At 43.3% G+C, this 25,509-nt stretch overlaps 1 protein-coding gene across 1 annotated transcript; it reads right to left on the reverse strand.

Moving 5' to 3' along the window:
* Positions 1-23,345: 23,345 nt before the first annotated feature.
* Positions 23,346-24,260, reverse strand: LOC134943513 (olfactory receptor 13C2-like). The gene has a single exon (XM_063932314.1). The coding sequence runs from the start codon at positions 24,258-24,260 to the stop codon at positions 23,346-23,348; it is 915 nt and encodes a 304-aa protein (XP_063788384.1).
* Positions 24,261-25,509: the final 1,249 nt, after the last annotated feature.

Here is a 25,509-nt window from a genome sequence, read left to right on the forward strand (position 1 = left end):
CATGTCTCTCTCTCAGTATAAAGGCTTGAGAGTTTATCGACATATCCTCTGAGTATATTTGGGATATTCCATACTTCTACCCTTCTATATCTACAACCCCACCCCCCAGCAGCTTCTGTCTACAGAAGTTTTATATTATCACCCCTGTCTTTTCTACACCTGCTTGACACTATGCTATTTTATATCCATGTTCACCATGAAGATGAAAATTTAAGAAAAAGTACACATTGCTACCTATGGCACATTCTAGGTCATGCTATGTATATGTCTGTCTCATAATGAGGTTCTGTGCTGTAAAAAACATATACCACATTGTGTGTTTAAAAAAAAACTGTTTATACCAGCCTACAGAAGTATGAAATGCCGAAAATTGTCATGGCTGCTATGAAGTATTTTGAAGAAAAGTAAGCTTTGGTGAACATATTCTGCAGATTTCCCCATGTTATCACCCAAATACTAATGGGGCAGTGCAGTTAGCATAATGGCTAGGAACTCATCATCTTCCCACTATCCAGGATCCCTTACCTTCCCATCTCTCTTTATCTACTGAGAACAACACCCTTTCTTCTGTCCATCAAGTCCATTGCCTGGGCATGATGCTTAATTCCTCCCTTGTGTTCACCCCCACAATTTTGCCATTTCCACCTTAACAATTTAAATTTTTTGGATTTAAACTATCTCTCGCAACTTACTTTTTAACATGGGACAACAATTTTAAATGCAAAGTTAGAGGAGAAAGCCTTTTGGCAATATGCTTACTTCCACCCAGTATATATGATTTGTTGTCAGTCTCCAAGTGATACATCAGAACTCACTTATTGTTAATGAAGATGTGACCTGGCACATGGAAATAATCAGGAAGATGACCTATATGTTATGTTCCACAAGTCTGAAATGGCAAGTATTAGCATGGGCCACACTTTTTTGGGAGATACCTTGACCAAATACTAAATTGACTGCCATTATTTCTCTTACGTCCTAGAGGATACTGGGGTTCCAAATAGTACCATGGGGTATAGATGGGTCCACTAGGAGCCATGGGCACTTTAAGAGTTTGATAGTGTGGGCTGGCTCCTCCATCTATGCCCCACCTACCAGACTCATTTAAGAAAATATGCCAGGAGGATCTAGTCACGCTGAAGAAAGCTCCTGAAGAGTTTTCTGCATTTATTTTATATGTTTGTTATTTTCAGGCAGGGCTGGTTGGCACCAGCATGCCTCCTTCAACTAACTTAAGGGGGCAATGGCCCAACCTCTTGAAGGGTTGATGGTCCCATTCCCTGCTGATAGGACACTGAGCTCCTAAGGGAACTATTCAAAAGCCCCACCACTGCGATCATACATTCCCACAGCACGTCGCCACCCCTAACATAGCCAGAGGATTGAAGAGTGGTGAGTACTGAGCCGGTGTCCTGGTTAGCGGGGCTCTGGCCATTATGGCAGCATGAGGGTATGGAGATGCATGGCTTCTCAATGAGGCCGAATGCATCGCCAGACAGAGTACACAACTGCGTCTCTGTACACTGTACACAGTTCCCAGACTGGCAAACACAGCCTTAAAACAGTTCTGCTCCATTTTAAGCACAGAAATTACCTCAGTCAGTATGACAAAAAGTGGGAAGACTGACCACCATTGAAGGGACGGGCTTCTCTATGAGAGGATTCAGCAGCTCACCAGTGCCATTTTCCCTTTGCAGTGAACACAGCAGACACTGACTGACAGGGACACACAGCTCCTTCGGTATGACTCCAAATTACCTCAGCAGTACCATGGGGTCATAGCAGGGGGGAGCGTCTTTTAGTGTACTAATGGTCTCTGACCCAGCTAAGCTTGGCATTAGCAGTGAGGGTGTGGTGGGGGCTGGCTCCAACAACTCTGTGTCTCACTGGAGGGCTCTTTGTGGGTTAATTGTGCTTAACCTTTTCCTGTATGTGTGCTGTCATATTTACATTATGTCATGCAAAGACTGTGTTTCATGTACAGCGGAGTGTATTTGTTCACCAGGAGGCTCACTACTGAGTACTCAGGGCAGTGTACCATCCCAGAATAGCGGGGCTGAACTGGAGTGGGTTAATTCTCTTAAAGAAATTATCTCCATTGTCCCACAATGAGAAATAGATGCAATACTTTAAACAGACTGTGGATGAGTTTATGAACAGAGACTCAGTCCCCAAAACAGTGTCTCAATCTCTTCCCATTTGTCCACAAAATGATCTCTATATACACAGGAGTGCTGCGCATGATGTATGCTTAATAATAATTAATTGAAAATTTAAAAATATACAGGTGTCTGCTTAGATCAAATTATAACACATATGGAACTTGCTGATAAATTTTAAACAAATTTATTTACACATACAATACTATACAGTAAAAACCATTAATAAAAAGAAGCTCAAGCACACTGATGGACGTTCTAAAAATGTCACTTTGTTGAAATGATTCGTAACAATATAACTTCAATGCTGCCACATAGACCTAATTGTGGTCTCTTTGTATCAATAAACTGAATTGCAACAGTTAAAAAGCCTGCACGAGAATGACTGTAACTCCCGTCCTCAATGCTACTGGCGTCCCAGTGCAGAGGAAATGCTGCTGATCATATTTACCCGACCTGCGGGGAGATTCGGGAGAAATCGGGATACCTTCCAAGCGTCCGCCGCCGGCACTATCACGGTGCAGATGATTCTGTCCTGGCGGGCGGATACGGACGCTGCTGTGGTATGCTGACCTGGCGTTCCGGTATTTCCAAGCGTCCGCCGCCGGCACTAGTATGGTGCAGGTGATTCTGTCCTGGCAGGCGGGTACGGACGCTGCAGTGGTAGGCTAACCTAGCGTACCGGTACAGGTTCTCTGAGGCTGTTTGTCAGATTCAAATTCACCGCTGCAATGGAATGTGGCTAGCAGCGATCAGTGCGTCAGTGGGCTGAGCAAAAAGGAGTGACGTCAACGCGTTTCGTCCCGTCTCCCGGGACTTCCTCAAGTCTTGAGGAAGTCCCGGGAGACGGGACGAAACGCGTTGACGTCACTCCTTTTTGCTCAGCCCACTGACGCACTGATCGCTGCTAGCCACATTCCATTGCAGCGGTGAATTTGAATCTGACAAACAGCCTCAGAGAACCTGTACCGGTACGCTAGGTTAGCCTACCACTGCAGCGTCCGTACCCGCCTGCCAGGACAGAATCACCTGCACCATACTAGTGCCGGCGGCGGACGCTTGGAAATACCGGAACGCCAGGTCAGCATACCACAGCAGCGTCCGTATCCGCCCGCCAGGACAGAATCATCTGCACCGTGATAGTGCCGGCGGACGCTTGGAAGGTATCCCGATTTCTCCCGAATCTCCCCGCAGGTCGGGTAAATATGATCAGCAGCATTTCCTCTGCACTGGGACGCCAGTAGCATTGAGGACGGGAGTTACAGTCATTCTCGTGCAGGCTTTTTAACTGTTGCAATTCAGTTTATTGATACAAAGAGACCACAATTAGGTCTATGTGGCAGCATTGAAGTTATATTGTTACGAATCATTTCAACAAAGTGACATTTTTAGAACGTCTATCAGTGTGCTTGAGCTTCTTTTTATTAATGGTTTTTACTGTATAGTATTGTATGTGTAAATAAATTTGTTTAAAATTTATCAGCAAGTTCCATATGTGTTATAATTTGATCTAAGCAGACACCTGTATATTTTTAAATTTTCAATTAATTATTATTAAGCATACATCAAGCGCAGCACTCCTGTGTATATATTTTTCTGTTGGTTGAGGGAGGTAGCAGTCCCTCAGTGCTTGCAGCTGCTGTATAGCCATCTTAAATTTAACTTTCATTTGCGCCAGGAGTTGGAGTGGTTAAACACTCTTATTCTTTCTATCACAAAATGATCTCTGGCTCATATCCTGCAGTCTGACTCTGACAGGTGAGACATGGAGCAGGGTGAGGTGGCTTTGGTGTGGGGGGGGGGGGGGGGGTGCAGCTCTTTCAATGGGAATAGAGGCTCTTATAGAGGCAACCAGAGATGTTCTGCATATTTCTGATAAGGTGTCAGAGGAGTGTGAGAAATCTTGTTTTAATGTAAAAAAGAAGTCCCCAGTCACTTTTCCTCCATAAAAGTAATTGAATTCCGTGTTTGAAGAACCATTGGTTAATCCCGATAAGAAATTTCAAATCCCTAAAAGGTTGCTCTCATCTTTTCCTTTGGAAGATAGGACAAAATGGGAAAATCTGCCCATAGTGGACGCATCAGTCTCTAGGCTGTCACAAAATATTGTATTGCCTGTCCCTGATGCAGCCTCCCTAAAAGACACAGCTGATCGTAAAATTGAGATTACACTCAAATCATTGTACACAGCTGCTGGGGTGGCCGAAAGACCCACTATTGCATGTGCGTGTATCACAAAAGCCATTGATAAATGGTCAGGTAACCTAATTGATGGGTTAGAGTCCTTGCCTATGGGGATGTTGTTTTACTACAGCAGCATATACAGGACTCTGCGAACTTTATGGTGGAGGCTTTAAAAAAGATAGGTTTGCTTAATGCATGCACCACCGCTATGGCAGTGTCAGAGGCTTGTGGCTATGCCAGTGGACTACAGATGCGGACTCCAGGAAAGGCATAAAAGGTCTACCATTCACAGGAGAGGCCTTGTTTGGAGATGAACTAGACAAATGGATCTCCAAAGCTACTGCAGGAAAGTCTACGTATCTTCCTTCTGCAGCCCCCCCCAACCAAGAAGACTTATTTAGCTTCAAGGGCAAGTTCAAGGGCAAATCCAGAGGTGCTTCTACGTCCTCCAGTGGTGCAAGAGCTAAACCACGCAAACCAGCAACTGCAGGTGCTCAGGAACAGAGCTCAGGCTCTGCTTCCTCAAAGCCTTCAGCATGACGCTGGACTGCAATGCCTGGAAGGCTGTCAGGTGGGAGCCCAACTACGATTCTTCAATCAGATCTGGTCAAGTTCATGCCAGGATCCCGGAGTCATGGATCTTATTTCCCAGGGCTACAGACTGGAGTTCCAAGAGCTCCCACCTCACGGATAATTCAAATCATGCTTACCAGTTTCACAAGAGGCAAGTATAACTTTACAGCATGCCATCCAAAACTGGTACAGGCTCAAGTCATTGTTCCAGTTACACCTTATCTGCAAAACAAGGGGTACTATTCCAATCTGTTTTTTGCACCGAAGCTGGACGGTTCAGTAAGGCTGATTCTAAACCTCAAGTTGGTGAACGTGTACTTACGAGTGTTCAAATTCAAGATGGAGTCTCTGAGAGTGGTAATATCAGGTCTGGAGGAGGGAGAATTCCTAGTGTCTCTGGATATCAAGGATGCGTACCTTCACATTCCGATCTGGCCGCATCATTAGGCATACCTTGTAATGATCCTGATGCTCAGGACAGGGGAGATCTTATGTAGTGAGTCCTGAGCACCAAGACGGAATGCTGGGATTGGGAAATGGGAAGGTAATAGTCCCTAGCACCCTACCTCCGTTGTCTTACCCGTGTTAGCAATTCACGCCTGAACGACTATGGTTTCTTGGGCCCATGGCAGCCGCGTTTGAAGGGCGGATTAGGTCTGCCCAACTCCGAAGCCCCCTCAGGTCTTAAAGAGAGACAAGGCATGAACTGAGACAGGGTAATAACAAGGGGACCTCTAACTGAAACAACCACGCTAGGGGCTATAAATTACCTAAAAACTAAACGTATGTGTGGCACACCGCCAAAGGAAAAGAACTACAAAGAAACCACTGTCCACTCCCCCACACGGCACTGCCGAGTTCCGGGGAGGACAGTGAAAGCGGAAACCTCCGCAAATGCACCAATTCACAGTGAAGTAAACACTAAGCGGCATAGGCCGCAACACACGGCAGAAGCCGCTACTCATGAAACCGGGCGAGAACCCCAGATGACAGAAACAGGTTTGCAAGGACTAGAAGGATTCCCAGGACCGGTTTCGGACCTCCAAAGTACCAGAGGGCAGGGAGCAAGATCCACCAAACACGGCTGACAGGAACAGAGTTCTGCAAGGCAGGAACAGCATACAAGAAGCTATCACCGGCGGGGCTGCAGTGTGCTGGCTCACATAAAAAGGCCCTGCTGGCCAATAACAGGAGGGCCAGCAGGACCAGCCCCCAGACCCTAATTACTAGTTGCCGTGCAGCTGCCCTGCTGCACGAGCAACCTAATTAACTATTCTTAGCAACGGGGAACGCAGTCCACCTGTGGCGTCCCCGTTGCTATGCACCCGGCGGCCCTGCACGCATGGCATCCTGCGTTGCCAGGGACCCGGCAGTTATCGTGTGCACGGCGTCCTGGCATTGCTAGGCGCCGTGCAGGGGACAGGGAAGGAGAGAGGCGCGGTGGCCGTGACCGCTGCTCAGTCAGGGCACGGCCAAAGACCGCCGCTCCTAACAGTACCCCCCCTTGAGGAGGGGTTAAAGAACCCCTAGAGCCAGGTTTCTGAGGAAACTCCTGAAAGAATATCCTCTTAAGCTTAGGAGCATGTAAATCCTTATCCAACACCCAAGATCTTTCTTCAGCGCCATAACCTTTCCAGTGGACCAAAAAATAGAGCCGACCCCGAGAAAGCTTAGAATCTAAAACCGTCTCCACCAAGAACTCTTGTTGCCCCTGAACATCCACCAGAGATCTACCCTGGGAAGTCCTCCGAGGAAATCTCCTGGAAGAAAAATACTGTTTCAAAAGAGAACAGTGAAAAGTATTGCCAATTTTGAGAGATCTCAGCAAGCGTAGCCGAAAAGCAACTGGGTTGACCTTCTTAGTGATAAGGAATGGTCCAATAAATTTGGGTCCCAATCTAGCCGAGGGTTGTCGGAGCTTGATGTTGCGAGTTGACAACCATACCTTATCTCCCACCTTAAAAGTGCAAGGACGTCGGAGCCTATCAGAAAATTTCTTTTCTCGGAAGGCATCTTTTCTCAAGGCAAGGTGCACCTTTCTCCAAATTGTTCTGAGATGGGAGGTTAAGGTCAATGAGGAGACTGGAGAATGAGGAAAAAAAGAGTTGGCTCTAGGATTAAAGCCAAAGGCCGAAAATAATGGGGACTCCTTGGTGGAAGAATGACAAGAGTTTTTATAAGCAAATTCGGCTAAAGGAAGAAATTCAGACCAATCATTCTGGAGTTTGGCCGAATACAACCGTAAATACTGTTTTAATTACTCATTCGGTTTGTCTGTTAGATTGTGGATGGTACCCAGATGTTAAAGAGAGTTTCATATTTAATGAGGCACAAAAACGTTTCCAGAAACGAGCAATGAATTGCGGACCCCGATCAGAGACAATATCCCTGGGCAACCCATGGAGCCTGAACACATGACGGAGAAACAAGACTGCCAACCCTTGAGCAGAGGGTAATTGGGGAAGAGCAATGAAATGAGCCATCTTACTAAAACGATCTACTACCACCCAAATGACTTGAAATCCGGCTGAAAGAGGAAGGTCCACCACGAAATCCATGGATATATGTGACCATGGCCTTAGAGGAACGGCTAAAGGTACGAGTTGCCCGATAGGCAATGAAGGAGGAACCTTATGCCGTGCACAAACCTGACAGGAATGGACAAATTCCATTACATCTTTAGAAAGACTAGGCCACCACACCGAGCGAGAGACTAACTCCAAGGTCTTAGTGATACCTGGATGACCAGAGACTTTGTTGTCATGAAACTCAGCTAAAACAGTGCCTCTCAGAAATTCAGGGACAAAGAGACGATCAGCAGGAGAAAGTTTAGGAGCCTGCTGTTGAAGCTGGACTAACTGAGTAAATAAATCCTGTGTGAGGCCTGCCCGGATGACAGATGATGGAACTATGGGGGTAGTAGCAGGATGGTTATTGTGGACCGGAAGAAAACAACGTGACAGGGCATCAGCTTTAGTAATTTTGGAACCGGGCCTGAAGGTGATAATAAACCTGAAATGAGTAAAAAACAATGCCCAACGTGCCTGCCGAGCATTAAGCCGTTTAGCTGACTCAATATACTGCAGGTTCTAATGGTCAGTAAACACTGTAATGGTATGCCTAGCTCCCTCCAGCCAATGCCTCCACTCCTCGAAAGCCCATTTAACTGCCAGCAATTCTTGATTACCAACGTCATAGTTGGATTCTGCGGAGGAGAATTTCCTGGACATGAAGGCACAAGGGTGTAATTCCTGAGACTCCGGATCTTCCTGAAATAGGATAGCCCCCACTCCAACCTCTGAGGCATCTATCTCGACTATAAAGGGGAGCTCCGGGTTAGGGTGCCTGAGAACAGGAGCCGAGACAAAGGCCTGCTTTAAGGCCCGAAAGGCAGACTCGGCTGCAGGCGACCAATTGGAAGGGTCCGCTCCTTTTTTCCGCTCCTTTTTTAGTCAATGCTACTATAGGAGCGACCAAATCAGCAAAGGTATGAATGAACCGCCTATAATAGTTTGCAAACCCTAAAAAGCGCTGAACTGCTTTTAAATTTGTGGGTTGCGCCCAATTAAGGATGGCCTGGAGTTTTTTTCGGTTCCATGAAAAATCCCTGGGGAGAAATAATATACCCCAAGAAGGACACTTCCGTGATGTGAAAATCACATTTCTCTAGTTTTGCGTATAAATGATTCTCCCGAAGTTTTTGAAGAACCAGACGCACCTGGGTAATATGTTGTTCCATAGACTCAGAGTATATCAAAATGTCGTCTAAATAAACGACAACGAACTTTTCAAGAAAGTCACGAAGAACATCATTGATGAGGTCTTGAAATACCGAAGGAGCATTTGACAGCCCAAAGGGCATCATAAGGTATTCATAATGACCCAACTGTGTGCTGAATGCCGTCTTCCACTCATCCCCAGATCTTATTCGGATGAGATTGTAAGCTCCTCTAAGATCGATTTTTGAGAAGATAACGGCAGAGCGCAACTGATCAAAAAGCACTGACATCAAAGGCAAAGGGTAGGTGTTTTTAACAGAAATCTTATTCAGAGCCCGAAAATCAATACATGGTCTGAGCGACCCATCTTTTTTCTCAACAAAAAAGAATCCTGCACTCAAAGGAGATTTCGAGGGCCTAATGAAGCCTTTTTTCAGGCTTTCCTGGATATAATTATCCATAGCCGTGGTTTCTGGCCCGGAGAGGGCATATAATCTCCCCTTAGGTAAAGTGGCCCCGGGAACTAAATCTATAGCGCAGTCATAGGACCGATGGGGAGGCAGAACGTCCGCATTACCCTTGGAGAAAACATCAGCAAAATCCTGATATTCCAAAGGAATAAGTTCTGGGGTAACTGCCGCAACCCGGACTGGATGGGAAATACACTCCTTAACACAAAAAGGACACCATTGGGAAATCTCCCCAGACCGCCAATCTATTGTGGGATTATGAAAGGCAAGCCAGGGGTGACCCAAAACTACTGGAACTGCCGGACAATGTGTAAGGTAAAATTCTATTTCTTCTGAATGTAGGGCCCCCACTGTCAGCAATACTGGAGGTGTGCAGTGAGTAATAACCCTATTGGAAAGCGGACCCCCATCCAAGCTGTGCATGGTGCTACGTCTATCTAAGGGTATCTGTGGAACGCCTAAAGCCTTAGCCCAAGCTAAATCCATAAAATTTCCTGCAGCTCCACTGTCGACGAAGGCTGACACCAACGAACTGAGGCTGCCAAAGGAAATCTTTACCGGAACTAATAGAGAATTATTAGAGGAGATTAACTGCAGACCCAAGTGAACCCCCTCACAATTCACTTGGTCAGAGCGTTTCCCGGCTTGTTCGGGCAGTTACGTGCGATATGTCCCTTACCACCACAATACAAACAAAGACCAGAACTTAACCTTCTGGTTCTTTCCTCTGGGGACAGCCGGGAGAAACCCATTTGCATGGGCTCCTCGACGTCCTCAGGAAAAGTATATACACATGGATTAGGCCTAAAAGTTGTTCCTCTTTCAGCCCTCCGCTCTCGGAGACAACGATCAATTTTAATAGCGAGCTCCATGAGTTTGTCTAGAGTCTCAGGAGCGGGGTACTGAAGGAGACTGTCTTTAATAACTTCCGACAAACCGAGGCGAAACTGACTGCGCGGGGCCGGGTCATTCCAGCAACAGTTGTTCGACCAACGGCTAAATTCGGTACAATACACCTCTGCTGGATTTTTGCCTTGCTTAAGGGCACGCAGGTGACTCTCAGCTGATGCTTCTTTTCTGGGTCGTCATATAAGAGGCCTAAGGATTTAAAAAAGGCGTCTACTGATAACAAAGCAGCATCATCCGCTCTTAGCCCAAACGCCCAGGTCTGTGGATCACCCTGAAGTAGAGACATCACAATCCCGACCCGCTGAGACTAAGTACCAGAGGAACGGGGCCTTAAACGAAAATAAAGCTTACAAGCTTCCTTAAAATTAAAAAAATCCTTTCGGTTACCCGAAAAACGGTCAGGTAAATGCATCTTAGGTTCTGGAACCATACTCGGGGAGGCTCGCAAAAGATCTTCCTGCGATCTCACCCGAAGAGTAAGGTCCTGAACCATCTGAGTTAATTCCTGTATTTGGTTAACCAAAAGCTGACTGGGGTTTGGCCCTAAACCTGCCGGATTCATGAGGCCGAATTTCTAGACCCACCAATACAACAGAAAAAATTAAACCCACTTTTTTATGTGGGCCGGTGATAATGTTACGATTCTGATGCTCAGGACAGGGGAGATCTTATGTAGTGAGTCCTGAGCACCAAGACGGAATGCTGGGATTGGGAAATGGGAAGGTAATAGCCCCTAGCACCCTACCTCCGTTGTCCTACCCGTGTTATCAATTCACGCCTGAACGACTATGGTTTGTTGGGCCCATGGCAGCCGCATTTGAAGGGTGGATTAGGTCTGCCCAACTCCGATGCCACCTCAGGTCTTCATGCCAGGATCCCTGGGTCATGGATCTTATTTCCCAGGGCTACAGACTGGAGTTCCAAGAGCTCCCACCTCACGGATAATTCAAATCATGCTTACCAGTTTCACAAGAGGCAAGTATAACTTTACAGGATGCCATCCAAAACTGGTACAGGCTCAAGTCATTGTTCCAGTTACACCTCATCTGCAAAACAAGGGGTACTATTCCAATCTGTTTTTTGTACCGAAGCTGGACGGTTCAGTAAGGCTGATTCTAAACCTCAAGTTGGTGAATGTGTACTTACGAGTGTTCAAATTCAAGATGGAGTCTCTGAGAGCGGTAATCTCAGGTCTGGAGGAGGGAGAATTCCTAGTGTCTCTGGACATCAAGGATGCGTACCTTCACATTCCGATCTGGCCGCATCATTAGGCATACCTTGTTATGATCCTGATGCTCAGGACAGGGGAGATCTTATGTAGTGAGTCCTGAGCACCAAGACGGAATGCTGGGATTGGGAAATGGGAAGGTAATAGCCCCTAGCACCCTACCTCCGTTGTCTTACCCGTGTTAGCAATTCACGCCTGAACGACTATGGTTTCTTGGGCCCATGGCAGCCGCGTTTGAAGGGCGGATTAGGTCTGCCCAACTCCGATGCCCCCTCAGGTCTTAAAGAGAGACAAGGTGTGAACTGAGACAGGGTAATAACAAGGGGACCTCTAACTGAAACAACCACGCTACGGGCTATAAACTACCTAAAAACTAAACGTATGTGCGGCACGCCGCCAAAGGAAAAGAACTACAAAGAAACCACTGTCCACTCCCCCACACAGCACCGCCGAGTTCCGGGGAGGACAGTGAAAGCGGAAACCTCCGCAAATGCACCAATTCACAGTGAAGTAAACACTAAGCGGCATAGGCCACAACACACGGCAGAAGCCGCTACTCACGAAACCAGGCGAGAACCCCAGATGAAATAAACAGGTTCGCAAGGACTAGAAGGATTCCCAGGACTGGTTTCGGACCTTCAAAGTACCAGAGGGCAGGGAGCAAGATCCACCAAACACGGCTGACAGGAACAGAGTTCTGCAAGGCAGGAACAGCATACAAGAAGCTATCACCGGCGAGGCTGCAGTGTGCTGGCTCACATAAAATGGCCCTGCTGGCCAATAATGGGAGGGCCAGCAGGACCAGCCCCCAGACCCTAATTACTAGTTGCCGTGCAGCTGCCCTGCTACACGAGCAACCTAATTAACTATTCTTAGCAACGGGGAACGCGGTCCACCTGTGGCGTCCCCGTTGCTATGCACCCGGCGGCCCTGCACGCACGGCATCCTGCATTGCCAGGGACCCGGCAGCTATCGTGCGCACGGCATCCTGGTGTTGCTAGGCGCCGTGCGGGGGACAGGGAAGTAGAGAGGCACGGCGGCCATGACCGCTGCTCAGTCAGGGCACGGTCGAAGACCTCCGCGCCTAACATACCTACAGTTTGCACTGCAGGACTGTCACTACCAGTTCCAGGCCCTGGTATTTGGTATCTCCATGGCACCAAGGGTGTTCACCAAGGTGATGGCAGAAATAAAGTTTCTACTCCACAAACAGGGTGTGAACGTATTTCCATACCTGGATGATCCTCTGATAAAAGCACCGTCCAGGGAAAGGTTGCTGGACAGCATTGGTCTCTCAACCAAACTCCTCCAGGATCACGGGTGGATTCTGTACCTTCCAAAATCTCATTTGGAGCCAACATGGAGGGTTACATTCCTGGGAATGATACTGGACACAGAATCACAGAAAGTGTTCTTTCGTTGGAAAGGCATTGGTAATCCAGTCGATGGTTCGGGATGTCCTGAAGCCAACCCGGATATTGGTGCATCTATGCATTTGCCTTCTGGGGAAAATGGTGGCCGCTTACAAGGCACTTCAATATGAAGGGTTTGAGGCAAGTCCCTTCCAGCTTGATCTGTTGGACAAATGGTCCAGATCGCATCTTCACATGCACCAAAAGCCAGGATCTCCCTTCTGTGGTGGCTACAGACTTCTCATCTTGTTGAGTTTCACAGGTTCGGAATTTGGAAATGGATTATGTTAACCACAGATGCAAGCCTCAGAGGTTGGGGAGCAGTCACCCCGGGGGTGCAGTTTCAAGGAAGATGGTCAAGTCAGGAAGTCATGATTCCAATCAACATTCTGGAACTCAGCACCATATACAATGCCCTTTTTCAGGCCTAACATCTTCTTCAAGATTGGGAAATTCAGGCCCAGTCAGACAATGTGACGGTGGTGACGTACATAAACCGACAGGGCGGAACGAAAAGCAGATCAGCAATGTCAGAGCTGTCAAGAATTCTCCTCTGGGCAGAAAAAAATGCCGTGGCATTGTCAGCGGTATTCATTATGGGAGTAGACAACTGGGAAGCAGACTTCCTCAGCAGACACAACCTGCACCCGGGGGAGTGGGACCTTTACCCGGAAGTGTTCAGGTGCTTGATACATCAATGAGGATATACACAGATCAACATGATGGCCTCTCATCTCAACAAGAAGCTCAGGTGGTATTGTTCAAGGTCAAGAAACCCACAGGCAGTGGTAGTAGACGCCCTGACAACTCCATGGATCTATCAGATGGTGTATGTGTTTCCTCCAGTTCCTCTGATCCCAAGAACTCTAAAGCGAATAAAAAGGGAAAAGGTTCAAGCAATACTCATTGCTCCGGACTGGTCAAAAAGGGCATGGTATGTGGACCTTCTGAAGATGCTCCTCAACGATCCATGGCCTCTATCTCTTCGCGAGGATCTTTTGCAACAGGGCCCATTCGTCTATCAGGACTTACTGTGGCTATGTTTGATGGTATGGAGGTTGAACGGCTGATTCTACCCAGGAAGAGAGATCCCTAACAAGGTTATACCAACTATGATCCAAGTCCGGAAGGTGGTAACTTCTAAGCATTACCATCATATTTGGAAGAAATACGTCTCTTGGTGTAAGAGCAGAAATTATTCTGCAGTGGAATTTCATCTGGGACGTTTCCTGCTTTTTCTGCAGGTAGATGTGGATGTGGCAAAAAAGAAAAAGAAAAGAGAAAGACTCTGTGTTGGGGCACTCTTATGATTGTCAGACAATAAAACTAAAAAATAGGATTAAGTAGCACACAACTTCAAAGAGTTATTTTATGTATATATGCAAATTACCAGTTTATTTTGCATAATCAGCACCCCATAGATGGAGTTGTACTTGATAGTGAATAACTGCCTAGGTGAAAATATTTGACTTAATAAATAATTACTCGAATGTCACTGTCTATACTTAATATCACAAGACATATTAATTCTCCCCACAGGGTTCAGCGGTCATTGTTCAGCGGTCTCTATAGTTGCAGATAATTTCTTAATATTATCACTCTCAAAGGTACAAGTTATAGATCTTAGTGAGTAAAAATGTTGCCTCTATGGGTACTTAAACGCCTGCTGCTCTACTTTGAGACAGTGGTGTTACCATAAGGCTTTATAATTCAAAGGATTAGTACCTCCTTGAGGTCTAACTATCAAAAAGACATTGGTTACAAAGCCTGTATCTCTCAATGCCCCTAACAGAAGGGGGGCTATTAGTATCTAGTATTCCCTTTGTTGTGGTTCATGATACCTAGAAAGGATCCTTATCACATACCCCTTGTATTTTTATGAAGAAGGTCTTACATAGTGTGTCCAGGTAGACACTGAAAATTAGATCGAAAATAAATGGTAAGTGGGTAGTTTCCTTCTGCTGTTCAGCATATAGGTTTACTGTACCTGGTATTCATTGCAGGTCTCGCCATCAATTACTTACCAGGCCTACCAGAGATTGGCTTTCAAGATCTTATGAGATTGGGCTTATCCTGTGGAGTATGGCAGTAATCTTTGCTGAATGAGTGAGTACTCTTACCAAGCAGGAAACCAGTTCTTCTGCTGTCCAACCGGATGCGAGAGCACATTTAGAATAAAGAAAAGAGAAAAAAAGGAAGAGAAAGGAGAAAGAAGAAAGAAGAATAGAGAAATGTAAAAATAATAATTCCGCTAGCCCGGTTTTATGGGTAAAGATATGCGTGAGTTTGGCAATCCATGGTTACACACTCTTATTGGCGGCAAAATGACCAAATTGTGACATAAATTAAATTCAAAAATCATATAAGAAACTGTATGTTCAAAAACTGCACCAAGGATGCACCTAGTTAAAAAAATGAGACAACTCCTATAATTGGGAGACCGATATATTTACTGAAAACAAAGGCTTATCCTGCTGCCGGCAATTCTGGCATATCACCCAAAAAACCAATAGTCTGAGTGCAGAAGAAGAAAACACTTATTTCTTACAACTAAATTGCTGTTTAACAGCAAGGGTTAAGTGATAATAATACAATTATAGGTGGATATTTGTCCTAGAGTATGTGATGATCGGCTGTTGTATTACATGTCTGTTAAACTAGAGAGTGAATGGTAACCTGTGAGATGCTAATCATACCCAAATAGAAACATTCACATTGTATGACTTCTCAGTATCTACTAATAACTCAAATGTTAAATCAGCAACTTTGAAAATTACACTTAAAAGTAAGCATATAAAGTACAATCAAAAAAGCCCAAATGGGCGCTTACTGGACTGGGGAACTCCTGGAGTTGGTATGGGCTGTGCATTCCCAATACTCTCGTGGACCAAACGGACCATTTCACCTCAAGTGGGCTTGTTCACTGGTGAGGTAGTAACTAAGAGTTAGGGTATATATGCTGGATACCTAATTACTTAATAGCTCACAATCCTCAGCTGGATCACCATGTGTGCTGGAGTGCACATCACTGATGATCCACACTTCCTGTATTGCATCACTTCCTGAGTGATCCTGCCCATAGTTTGCCAGTATGTCGTATATCACATAATGGGCACTATACACTTTGCAAGAAAGGGGGAGCAAGATCATGTGACTTAAAAGTGTTATCAGCATACATATGGCATCACTTTGTGAGGGTCAACAGACTCATAGCGGGACTTGAAATGAGGGCATCGCTCCCCAGAAGTGTGCGTCGTTGTAAGGCACGCCTCCTGCAAATACTGCCCGATCTTACACCTGTGTTGTGAGCCGCATATTGTAGTTGCCATAGTGGGCAAATGGGTCCGGAAGTGCACATCACTCGGGTGCGCCCTGCTTAGCAGCCGTTGCCAGGGTGACCGTTCTCTGGCAAGCGGAGCCGTACATAGCTCGATGGTGGACACGTGGATCTGGAAGTGCTCATCATCGTGATGCACATCCCCCAGCAACCATTGCCTAGGTTAAGCCGAGTTACACAAGCCTGTTGCCAGGCAGTGGGCGTGTTATCTGGAAGTGCGCGGCCCCATGACGTGCACCCCCATGTTTCCATTGTCTGACCAGGCATATCATTCTTACAGCTCGATGTAGTGGACAATAAGATTATGGTAGTACAGCAATGGGTTAGATTTCCTGAGCATGCGTGATCCAAAATAATTGGGATGTGCAGTGTCATACAGAATTGTATTTATAAAAGGCAAAGTAATAATCAAGTGGTTATTAATTGGGGTCTTATATCGAATTAATGGTACCAGTAACGGGGAAACCTAATGAACCAAAAAATTAAATGTTATTGTACGTGTATTATGATACGTGAAAAGGAGGGGGGGGGGGGAGGGGGAGGAAGAATATGAAATAGGACTGGAGGGAGAAAGAGGGGGGGGAAATTATGTAAAGAGGGAAAGGATTGGATAGGGTGACAATGTTGTGTACTTGTCATGCGTGAAAGTGGGTTTGTGTAAAGTGACTACTATAGTTTGATTATACTATTTTGATGTGACTTTCTAAAGTGTGAGGCATATATATATGAGTGGTGTTGGAGTGAGAAAGCTATGATAAGTGATGTGATTGTTGTAACAAGTCAAAAATGGAGAAAAAGAACGCAGCTGTGAGTGTCATATCACAGAGAAAGGAAAATATTGGGATCTGAGCCCCCTTGCATAAAGAGGGTAAAGGGGGGGCATTTATGTTTGGAGTGAGGGGAAGAGAGGGGAAAGGGGGGGCATTTATGTTTGGAGTGAGGGGAAGCGAGGACGTGAAATTAAAAAAAGTATGCCGTGATACAAAATGGTGGTAATGAAAAATTGAAAAAGATGAACGTGTGTGCACTCTAGGTGAAACCGTGAATAGACCTTCGTGGATAAAAGTTAATTAGTTGGGGAGAAAGTAGATTAGTTACGGAGAAACAGTATATTGGGTTGGATAATGGTATTAATTCCACTAGATAAAAGTGATATATTTCCTGATAAATGTCAAAATCAAAAGAAATGAGACAGCGCTATTCACTTTGTATAAAATCCTTTTAGTTTACTTTTCTGTATATATAAAAAAGAACACAACATACAATTTATACAATACAAATATTAGACTATAGTGCCGGCCGGTACTAATATTAATCTATTAAGAATTATTTAAAAACTATACCATGTCAACACTGAATGTTTCCACACTAAATCAACCTTTCTAACCACCTGCGTTACCAGACTCTTGGTCCCTTTAATGGGAGTTCTTACTCCTAGAATCAATATAGCACAGTGGTCAAAAAAAGCTAATCTACTTGGACACTAACAAACACGATCTCAACCAAATACAATATATATATTATAATAACAATTATAAGAATTATTCCTATAATCTATAGATAGTGTCCATTTATTGTAGCAAACTCATTTATTAAAACACTGAACGTGTAATGAACGGTGCAGCTGATAGTTTGTAGTCAGCTGTTTTACTATCAATCAAACAAGATATATAGATTTTATACAAAGTGAATAGCGCTGTCTCATTTCTTTTGATTTTGTTGTTTATATCTTTGGGTGAACTGGGATCAGTCCCCCGAGACTAGCTGCTTTCACCTTGTAAGGTGACAGCGCCAGGTGTATTATCTTTTTAGTCCTGATAAATGTGATTGACAGAGAATGGCCACTCTGTTGTGCTTTATATAAAGGTTCCATAATTAATGTGTTTATTCATCCCTCGTGGTGCAAGGCAGTTGAGATTATAGGTCCACTCTGACTCCTTCTTCAAAAGCTCCTGAGTTAGGTCATCACCCCGTTTTCCAAATTTGACTTGATCCAGGCCAAAAGTTTTCAAGTCCTTTGGGTCACAACCATGGAGGCATTGAAAATGCCTTGCCACTGTGGTCAGTTTCATCATTATTTTCAAGTCAGGGACAATGTTCCTTATGGTTCCTGCGTGTTCCAATATGCGGATTTTAATTTTCTGGTCATCATCCCCACATAATGCAGACCGCAGGTGCAAACCAAGCAATAAATTACCCCTTCTGAGTTACAATTTATGAATTGCTTGATGCTCCTCATGTTCCCATATCTGTCCATGAGGCTTGTCGTTTTTACCATGTACGAACATGCTCTGCATCCTCCACAGGGGTAAGAGCCAATAGTTACTGGTGTTCGCTTGGGGAGACTTCTGAAATGGCTGGAGACCAGTTGGTCCCTCAAGTTTTTGGATTGTCGCCAGCTAAAAGATACTTTAGAATCTAGACTCTTGGATAGATCTTCGTCCAATGGAAGGACCGACCAGTGTTTCTGAATGGAGTTTGTTATTTCCGTCCATTCCCTACAGTATGTTCCCACGAATCTTATCTTGTTGTCAACTGATTGTATTGCTCTGTCGCTGGTCTTGGCACTGTTGGAAAAAACTTAGAGTTCCTAGTGGTGGACAGTGTGAGCTTATTAGCTTTCTTAATGGACCGACGACTGTACCCTCTCTCCTGAAATCTGCGTGAGAGGTCCTCACTTTTTTCTTTGAAAATGTTTACATCCGAACAGTTCCTTCTAAGGCGTAGGAACTCACCTTTTGGAATGTTTTCCACCGTAGGTGGGAAATGGGCACTTGTTTGGTGTAATACACTGTTTGTTGCTGTTTCCTGTTACAGCTTCGTATGTAATTGTCCTTCCATATCTTTATATATGGTGAGGTCTAGAAAAGGAATCGATGTTTCACTGATGTGATGTGTGAGTTTCAAATTGATGTTATTTTGGTTGAGTGTGCCAATGAATTTCATTAGAGATGGCCTGTCTCCTTCCCATATTAGCGAGATGTCATCTATATATCTCCACCAAGCTGTTATGTATTGGGTGTACATCTCATTTCCAGGGTTATAGACTATCTCCCTCTCCCACCAGCCTAGATAGAGATTGGCATAGGTGGGAGCACATGCCGCACCCATTGCTGTACCCCTCGTTTATAGAAAGAAACGGTTGTTGAAGGTAAAATAATTTTTCGTAAGTACGAAAGTTAACAGTTGGATTAGAAATTCATTGAAGTCACTCTGTCTCTCCATGTCCAAAAAGTATTTAACCGCCTGCACGCCTGCTCCGTGATCGATACTGGTGTATAAGGACTCCACGTCCAGTGTCACCAGGAGATGATTTTCATCTAATTTCACGTCATGGAGTCTTTGCAAAACGTCCCGGGTGTCCTTAAGGTATGACAGTAGGGTGAGCACATACTTCCTTAGGTGGAGATCCAGGAAGGAACTGGGTTTTTCTAAAAGTCCGTCCTGACCTGATACAATTGATCTGCCCGGTGGTGAGGTGATATTCTTGTGAACCTTTGGGAGGAGGTACAGGGTGGGGGTCTTGGGATTGTCGGTCAGTAAATATCCTAGTTCATGACTTGTGATCGTGCCTTCTGAAAAAGCCTCATTCAACAATCTTTTAAGTTCCATTTTGTAGTTGTTGGTTGGATTAAGGAGTATGGGCTTATAGCAGTCATGGTCCCCAAGCTGTCTCATTACTTCACGTGTGTACATATCAGAGGGCCAGAGCACGATATTTCCCCCCTTGTCCGAAGGCTTTATTACAATGTCTGTCCATGTATCAATTTCCATTAATGCTTCTCATTCTTGTCTGCTCAGGTTGTCATTACTAAGTGTCTTGATCCTGGTTTGTTTGTATATCTGGTCGAGATCTCTGGAGATCAGTTCCTGGAATACTGTTACTTCTGGACAGATATTTTCGGTAGGAAAAAAAGTGGACTTTTTCTTACAATCGGTCTTGCTTCCTTATCTAACCGGTTTGCTGACTGGTTTAGGTCTTTTGTTTGAAGGTCCTCTAGTGTGGCTATTGCTTCTAATTCTTCTGGAGTCATCGGTTCTTCTTCTATAATGGAAGACGTTGATGGTTGGTCCTCCTTGTTTTTTGCATAAAATTTCATTAGGAGGAGTTTACGGCCGAAAAATTTGAGGTCTTTCTCCCATTGGAATCTCGATTTTGTGGGTGCAAAAGATAAACCTTTTTCCAGGACTTTAATATGATCTACCATCAGGATTTTTGTTGAAAGATTAATGATTTTTAAATTGGTGTTCTCCTGTCGGTTCTCTGATAGTAACAAGTGGGATACCTCGGTGACCAGTCTGGTTCGTCCATGGCCTCTACCTCTTTGCGAGGATCCTCTGCAACAGGGCCCATTCATCTATCAGAACTTACTGCGGCTACGTTTGATGGCATGGAGGTTGAACGGCTGATTCTACCCAGGAAGAGAGATCCCTAACAAAGTTATACCAACTATGATCCAAGGTGGTAACTTCTTAGCATTACCATCATATTTGGAAGAAAAATACATCTCTTGGTGTGAGAGCAGAAATTATTCTGTGGTGGAATTTCATCTGGGACGTTTCCTGCTTTTTCTGCAGGCAGATGTGGATGTGGGCCTACGTCTGGGCTCCATAAAAGTCCAGATGTCGGCCTTGTCCATTTTCTTTCAAAGACAATTGGCTTCTTTCTCTGAGGTCCAGACTTTCTTGAAAGGTGTTCTGCACATCCAACCTCCCTTTGTGCCTCCCACGGCACCTTGGGATCTCAATTTGGTGCTGCAGTTCCTCCAATCAGACTGGTTTGAACCGTTACAGGAGGTGGACGTAAAATATCTTACGTGGAAGTCCATCACACTGTGGGCCTTGGCTTCAGCAAGACATGTGGTGGAGCTGGGGGCTGTGTCTCACAAAAGTCCCTATTTAATTTTCCACGAGGACAGAGCTGAACTCAGAACTCGTCAGCAATTTCTTCTTAAATCGGTGTATGCATTTCACATCAACCACCCTATTGTGTTTCCGGTTATTACCAACACCTCTGCTACTTCAAAGTCTTTGGATGTTGTTAGGGCTTTGAAGGTGTATGTAAAGTGAACAGCTCATCACAGAAAATCGGACTTGCTGTTTTCTCTTTATGATCCCAATAAAATTGGGTTTCCTGCTTCAAAGCAGACAATTGCATGCTGAATAAGGCTTACTATCCAGCATTCTTATTCCACGGCAGGTTTGTCATGTCCAAAATCTGTACAGGCCCACTCTACTTGGTCAGTGGGTTCTTCCTGGGTGGCTGCCCAGGGTGTCTTGGCTTTACAGCTCTGCCGAGCAGCTACTTGGTCAGGTTCGAACACATTTGCTAAGTTCTACAAGTTCGATACTTTGACCAAACTGAAGGTCCTCAGAGGGCAATCAATTCTGTAGGAACCTCAGCACTCTCCCACCTAGTTTGGGAGCTTAGGTACATCCCCATGGTACTAAATGGAACCCCAGTATCCTCTAGGACGTAAGAGAAAATAGTATTTTAATTACCTACTGGTAAATCCTTTTCTCGTAGTCCATAGAGGATACTGGGCGCCCGCCTGGTGCTTTGTTTTTCCTGCACTGTTACTTAGTTAAGAAATGTTGGTTCAGCCATTGCAGTTCCTGTTTCAAGTTTGATTAGCTTGGCTTTCATCTTGTTGTGTGGGATGGTTCAGAATCTCACCACTATCCTTATCTATCCTTCTCTCAAAGTATGTCCGTCTCCTCAGGCACAGTTTCCTAGACTGAGTCTGGTAGGAGGGGCATAGAGGGAGGAGCCAGCACACACTATCAAATTCTTAAAGTGCCCATGGCTCCTAGTGGACCCGTCTATACCCCATGGTACTAAATGGAACTCCAGTATCCTCTATGGACTACGAGAAAAGGATTTACCAGTAGGTAATTCAAATCCTATATTTCACACACTTTTACTAAGGCATTTGACAATCACACATAAATTAAGTTTGTAAACCTAAAGAATTTAACTTAGTTTCAAAAAAAAAAAAAAAAAACACTGAATTTATACAATGCATGAGGGTTACTGATTGGAATATGCTAGCCATGCATCAACTCTATGAGAAAGTGTTAAATGATGACATTATAAGTGAGATATCCCAAATGGATCCATCTTCTGGCTTAGAAGAGTGTTAGGATCAGTGCATAGCTAGAGATTAACCCTTATCTGAATGTTGTGTGCTAATCCTTCATTCCCTCCTGTGCTAGCAACATCTACATCTTTAATGTCTTAAAACACTGAAGCAGAACCTCTGCAAATATGTGATCAAAGACGTCAGGAGATGAACTGGTGTACTCTAAGAATGAGAGGAAACAGTCTGTTGGGAAAAACCAAGACCTCAGCTCCATGAAGAGGAGGAGAAGGGGCAATGCAGAATTCCCTCTTAAAATTAGTTCCACCAGAACTATTGCATGCTAAGTGTATCTTCCTATGTTTCTTTACTTCTGACATTGAACTGTGACCTAGTTAAATTTTCTACAGTACTGTAGCTCTCATTAATTTAAGGTTCACAGGTAATTACATTGACAAAAGTTTAGAACAAAAATATTCAATGCCCATCGTGAATAAAGCTAGCATTCTCTCATCACAATAAGCATTATTAATAAGAAAACCTCAAACCTTTACATATATTGTATAAGCAAATAAGGGTCATTAGGAAGAATAAGTGTTAGTTGTATTTAAATGCTTGCTGTATTGTAGCTTTGGAAAGCCATTGCTCCAAAGACATACCTCTGTAATTTATTGGAAAACCAGAGTACTTTATTTTCCTACTGCAACCAATGTTCAGCCTGATGTCAGTTTTGCATCTTTAATATCAGACATAAATGTTCCATCAATTTACAGAGACTATATGGATGTGTTTGATAAAGAGCAAGCAGAAACTTTGTCACCTCACCAAATGTATGATTGCCAGTAGTATTTGGTTGACTATTACAAACTTAAAATTTACACTGCCTTTTCACAAGCAGATTTGTTGGTCTCTTTCCAGTAAAAGATGCCCCATCTTCAGTAACTGGTAAACTTGAGTTGCCACAAATAAGTAGAGTTCATTCTGTGTCCCATAATTCAAAGGGTAAGCTGGCATCTTCTTCCACCCTAATGGAAAATATGCATGTACTGTACCTCATTTTATCCAATAACTTTGCTATATATCAAATATATGTTAAATGTTACTTAATGTATACCATTTTTAGTCAACATTGATTTGGACAAAGAAACAGAGTTAAAATGTTTTCAGGTGAAGGACAAATGGTTTGCGGAACTAATTCCAGGAGTCTCACCATCTATTAATGGTATTTTGTCATCTACTGTCCATATTACTATTAGCGGAACAGGTTTCCAATTCTAAATTAAAAAAAAAACTGATTTTACATCATTATTCCTTAGTGCATAAATCATTGGGTTTACCATTGGCGTAACAATAAAATAAAAAACACCAATTAATTTGTCTGTTCCTGGTAGAGAGCTCGACCTAGGTTTCATGTAGGCAGCCATAGCTGTGCCATAAAATATTGTCACAACCATCATGTGAGAGACACAGGTAGAGAAAGCTTTCTGCTGCCCAGATGAAGATGCTACTTTTAAGATACTTACAATGATTTGAACATAAGATGTTACAATAAATGTGATTGGTGCCATGAGAACAATCACCCCAGCAACAAAAATAATAAATTCCATAATCAAAATGTTTCCACAACCCAGTGATAATATTTCTAGCACTTCACACATAAAATGATTTATTTTATTGTTACCACAATGATCTACGCTGAGTGTAAGTGAAACGTGGAGAATAGAGTGAAGAAACCCACATATCCATGTACCGATGGCTAGTCTGATGCAAACCATCTTACTCATGATTGTAGTATAATGTAGTGGATAACATATAGCTACATAACGATCATAAGCCATAATAACAAGCAGAACACACTCATTTTCCCCTAAGGAGAGAGAAACATACATTTGTGTTGCACACTCAGCATAAGAGATAGTTTTCTTTACTGACATCAAAACTTTCAACATCCTCGGCACAGTGGAAGATGAATAGCAGAGATCCAGAAACGAGAGGTTGCCAAGGAAGAAATACATAGGTGTGTGAAGGCTGACATCAGACAGGATTAGAATAATGATGGAAATGTTTCCAATTAATGTGAACATATATACAAGCAGGAAGACAATGAAAAGAAAAACTTGTGTCCTGGGCTGACTGGAAAGTCCAAGAAGAATAAATTCCATTTTATTTGTGTTATTAATCCAAGGCATGTTTTAAAATAAAATTAGAAATAGTTATCTCAACGGATTGATAGCAGAAATTGTAGAGCATAAGGTATGTTATGTGTTTGTAAAAAAAAGACACGTTCCACTTCACATGTATCTCCAATAGATTACAACAGATAAAATGCTTGCAAGTAAATAACACATTATATTGAATCAAACGTACAGTATAATAATAACATGTTGCTATAACAGGTGTGAAAGTGAGATTAACTATGATGTATTGAGCACATAAAATGTATGACATCGCAATAAAGTAAATAACAGTGGATGATCAATTATACTAAATATAAATAAAGTACGTTTATTTACGAATACTATCCAAAAAATAAAAAAATATGTAAAAGGATAGAAATTATAGTTTGATCTTATTGATCATTATAATAAAAAATGTGTCCCTAATTTATATCTTGGTTACATGCTGTTGTGAGTTAATGTCTCTCACCAGCTCTGGCACAATATAAATAAATGAACAATAAAAATGAGAATATTGTAAGTGTATTATATCTCAGTATTATTAATTGTTCATGAATTTAGGATATGAAATATAATACAGATATTTAAATGTGGTTTGTTCCTATCTTATCTCAAATAGACAGAGTTTCTATAATAGCTGTTCCATATGAAATAGATTAGTAAAACAAAATATTAAAAAGTAAAGATTGTTACATAAGTACTATAAAGGTAAGAGTTAAATAATTGTTATAACAGTTAGGAACAATTCAACTCATTTATGACTTTTTTATAATTTAGTGTAAGATAATTATGCTTACAAATGGAGTAGCTTTTGTAAACGTAATATGGCAGGATAACAATGTTTAGTGGATAATTAGTAATTGCATAGGTAAAAAACATGCTTTTCAAATGACTTGGTTATTTTAAGGATGAGAGGAATCTTCCAAGTGTCATGTTATTTTTAACTATGAATTTAGCATTCTAATTGATTAGAGAAAATCTATTTGTAAAGTACACATGAATAACTATTAGCCTTTACAAACAAAGAAGTATAATAGGTGCAATCCTTCGTTAATGATTGCAGCTTTAAAAAAATGTGAGAACTCTCACAAAGGCCAATATTTACAAAAAAATCGTGTTTGTCCGATTTGTGTTTTTTTTCTAAGTCCCAACACGGGAATTCACTAAGCACCAATCTCGGCAGTGTTTGGACTATTCGTAATGGTTTGAATGACAAAGTTCAGAAATACGAATGAATAGACCATCGGTCAAACGCGGCTGT

Source organism: Pseudophryne corroboree, chromosome 7, assembly GCF_028390025.1.
Source record: "Pseudophryne corroboree isolate aPseCor3 chromosome 7, aPseCor3.hap2, whole genome shotgun sequence".
Classification (NCBI taxonomy): Eukaryota; Metazoa; Chordata; class Amphibia; order Anura; family Myobatrachidae; genus Pseudophryne; species Pseudophryne corroboree.

What these genes read in the sequence shown, in the direction of transcription:
- LOC134943513 (XM_063932314.1), bottom strand. Translation starts at nt 24,260, where the DNA reads ATGCCTTGGATTAATAACACAAATAAAATGGAATTTATTCTTCTTGGA.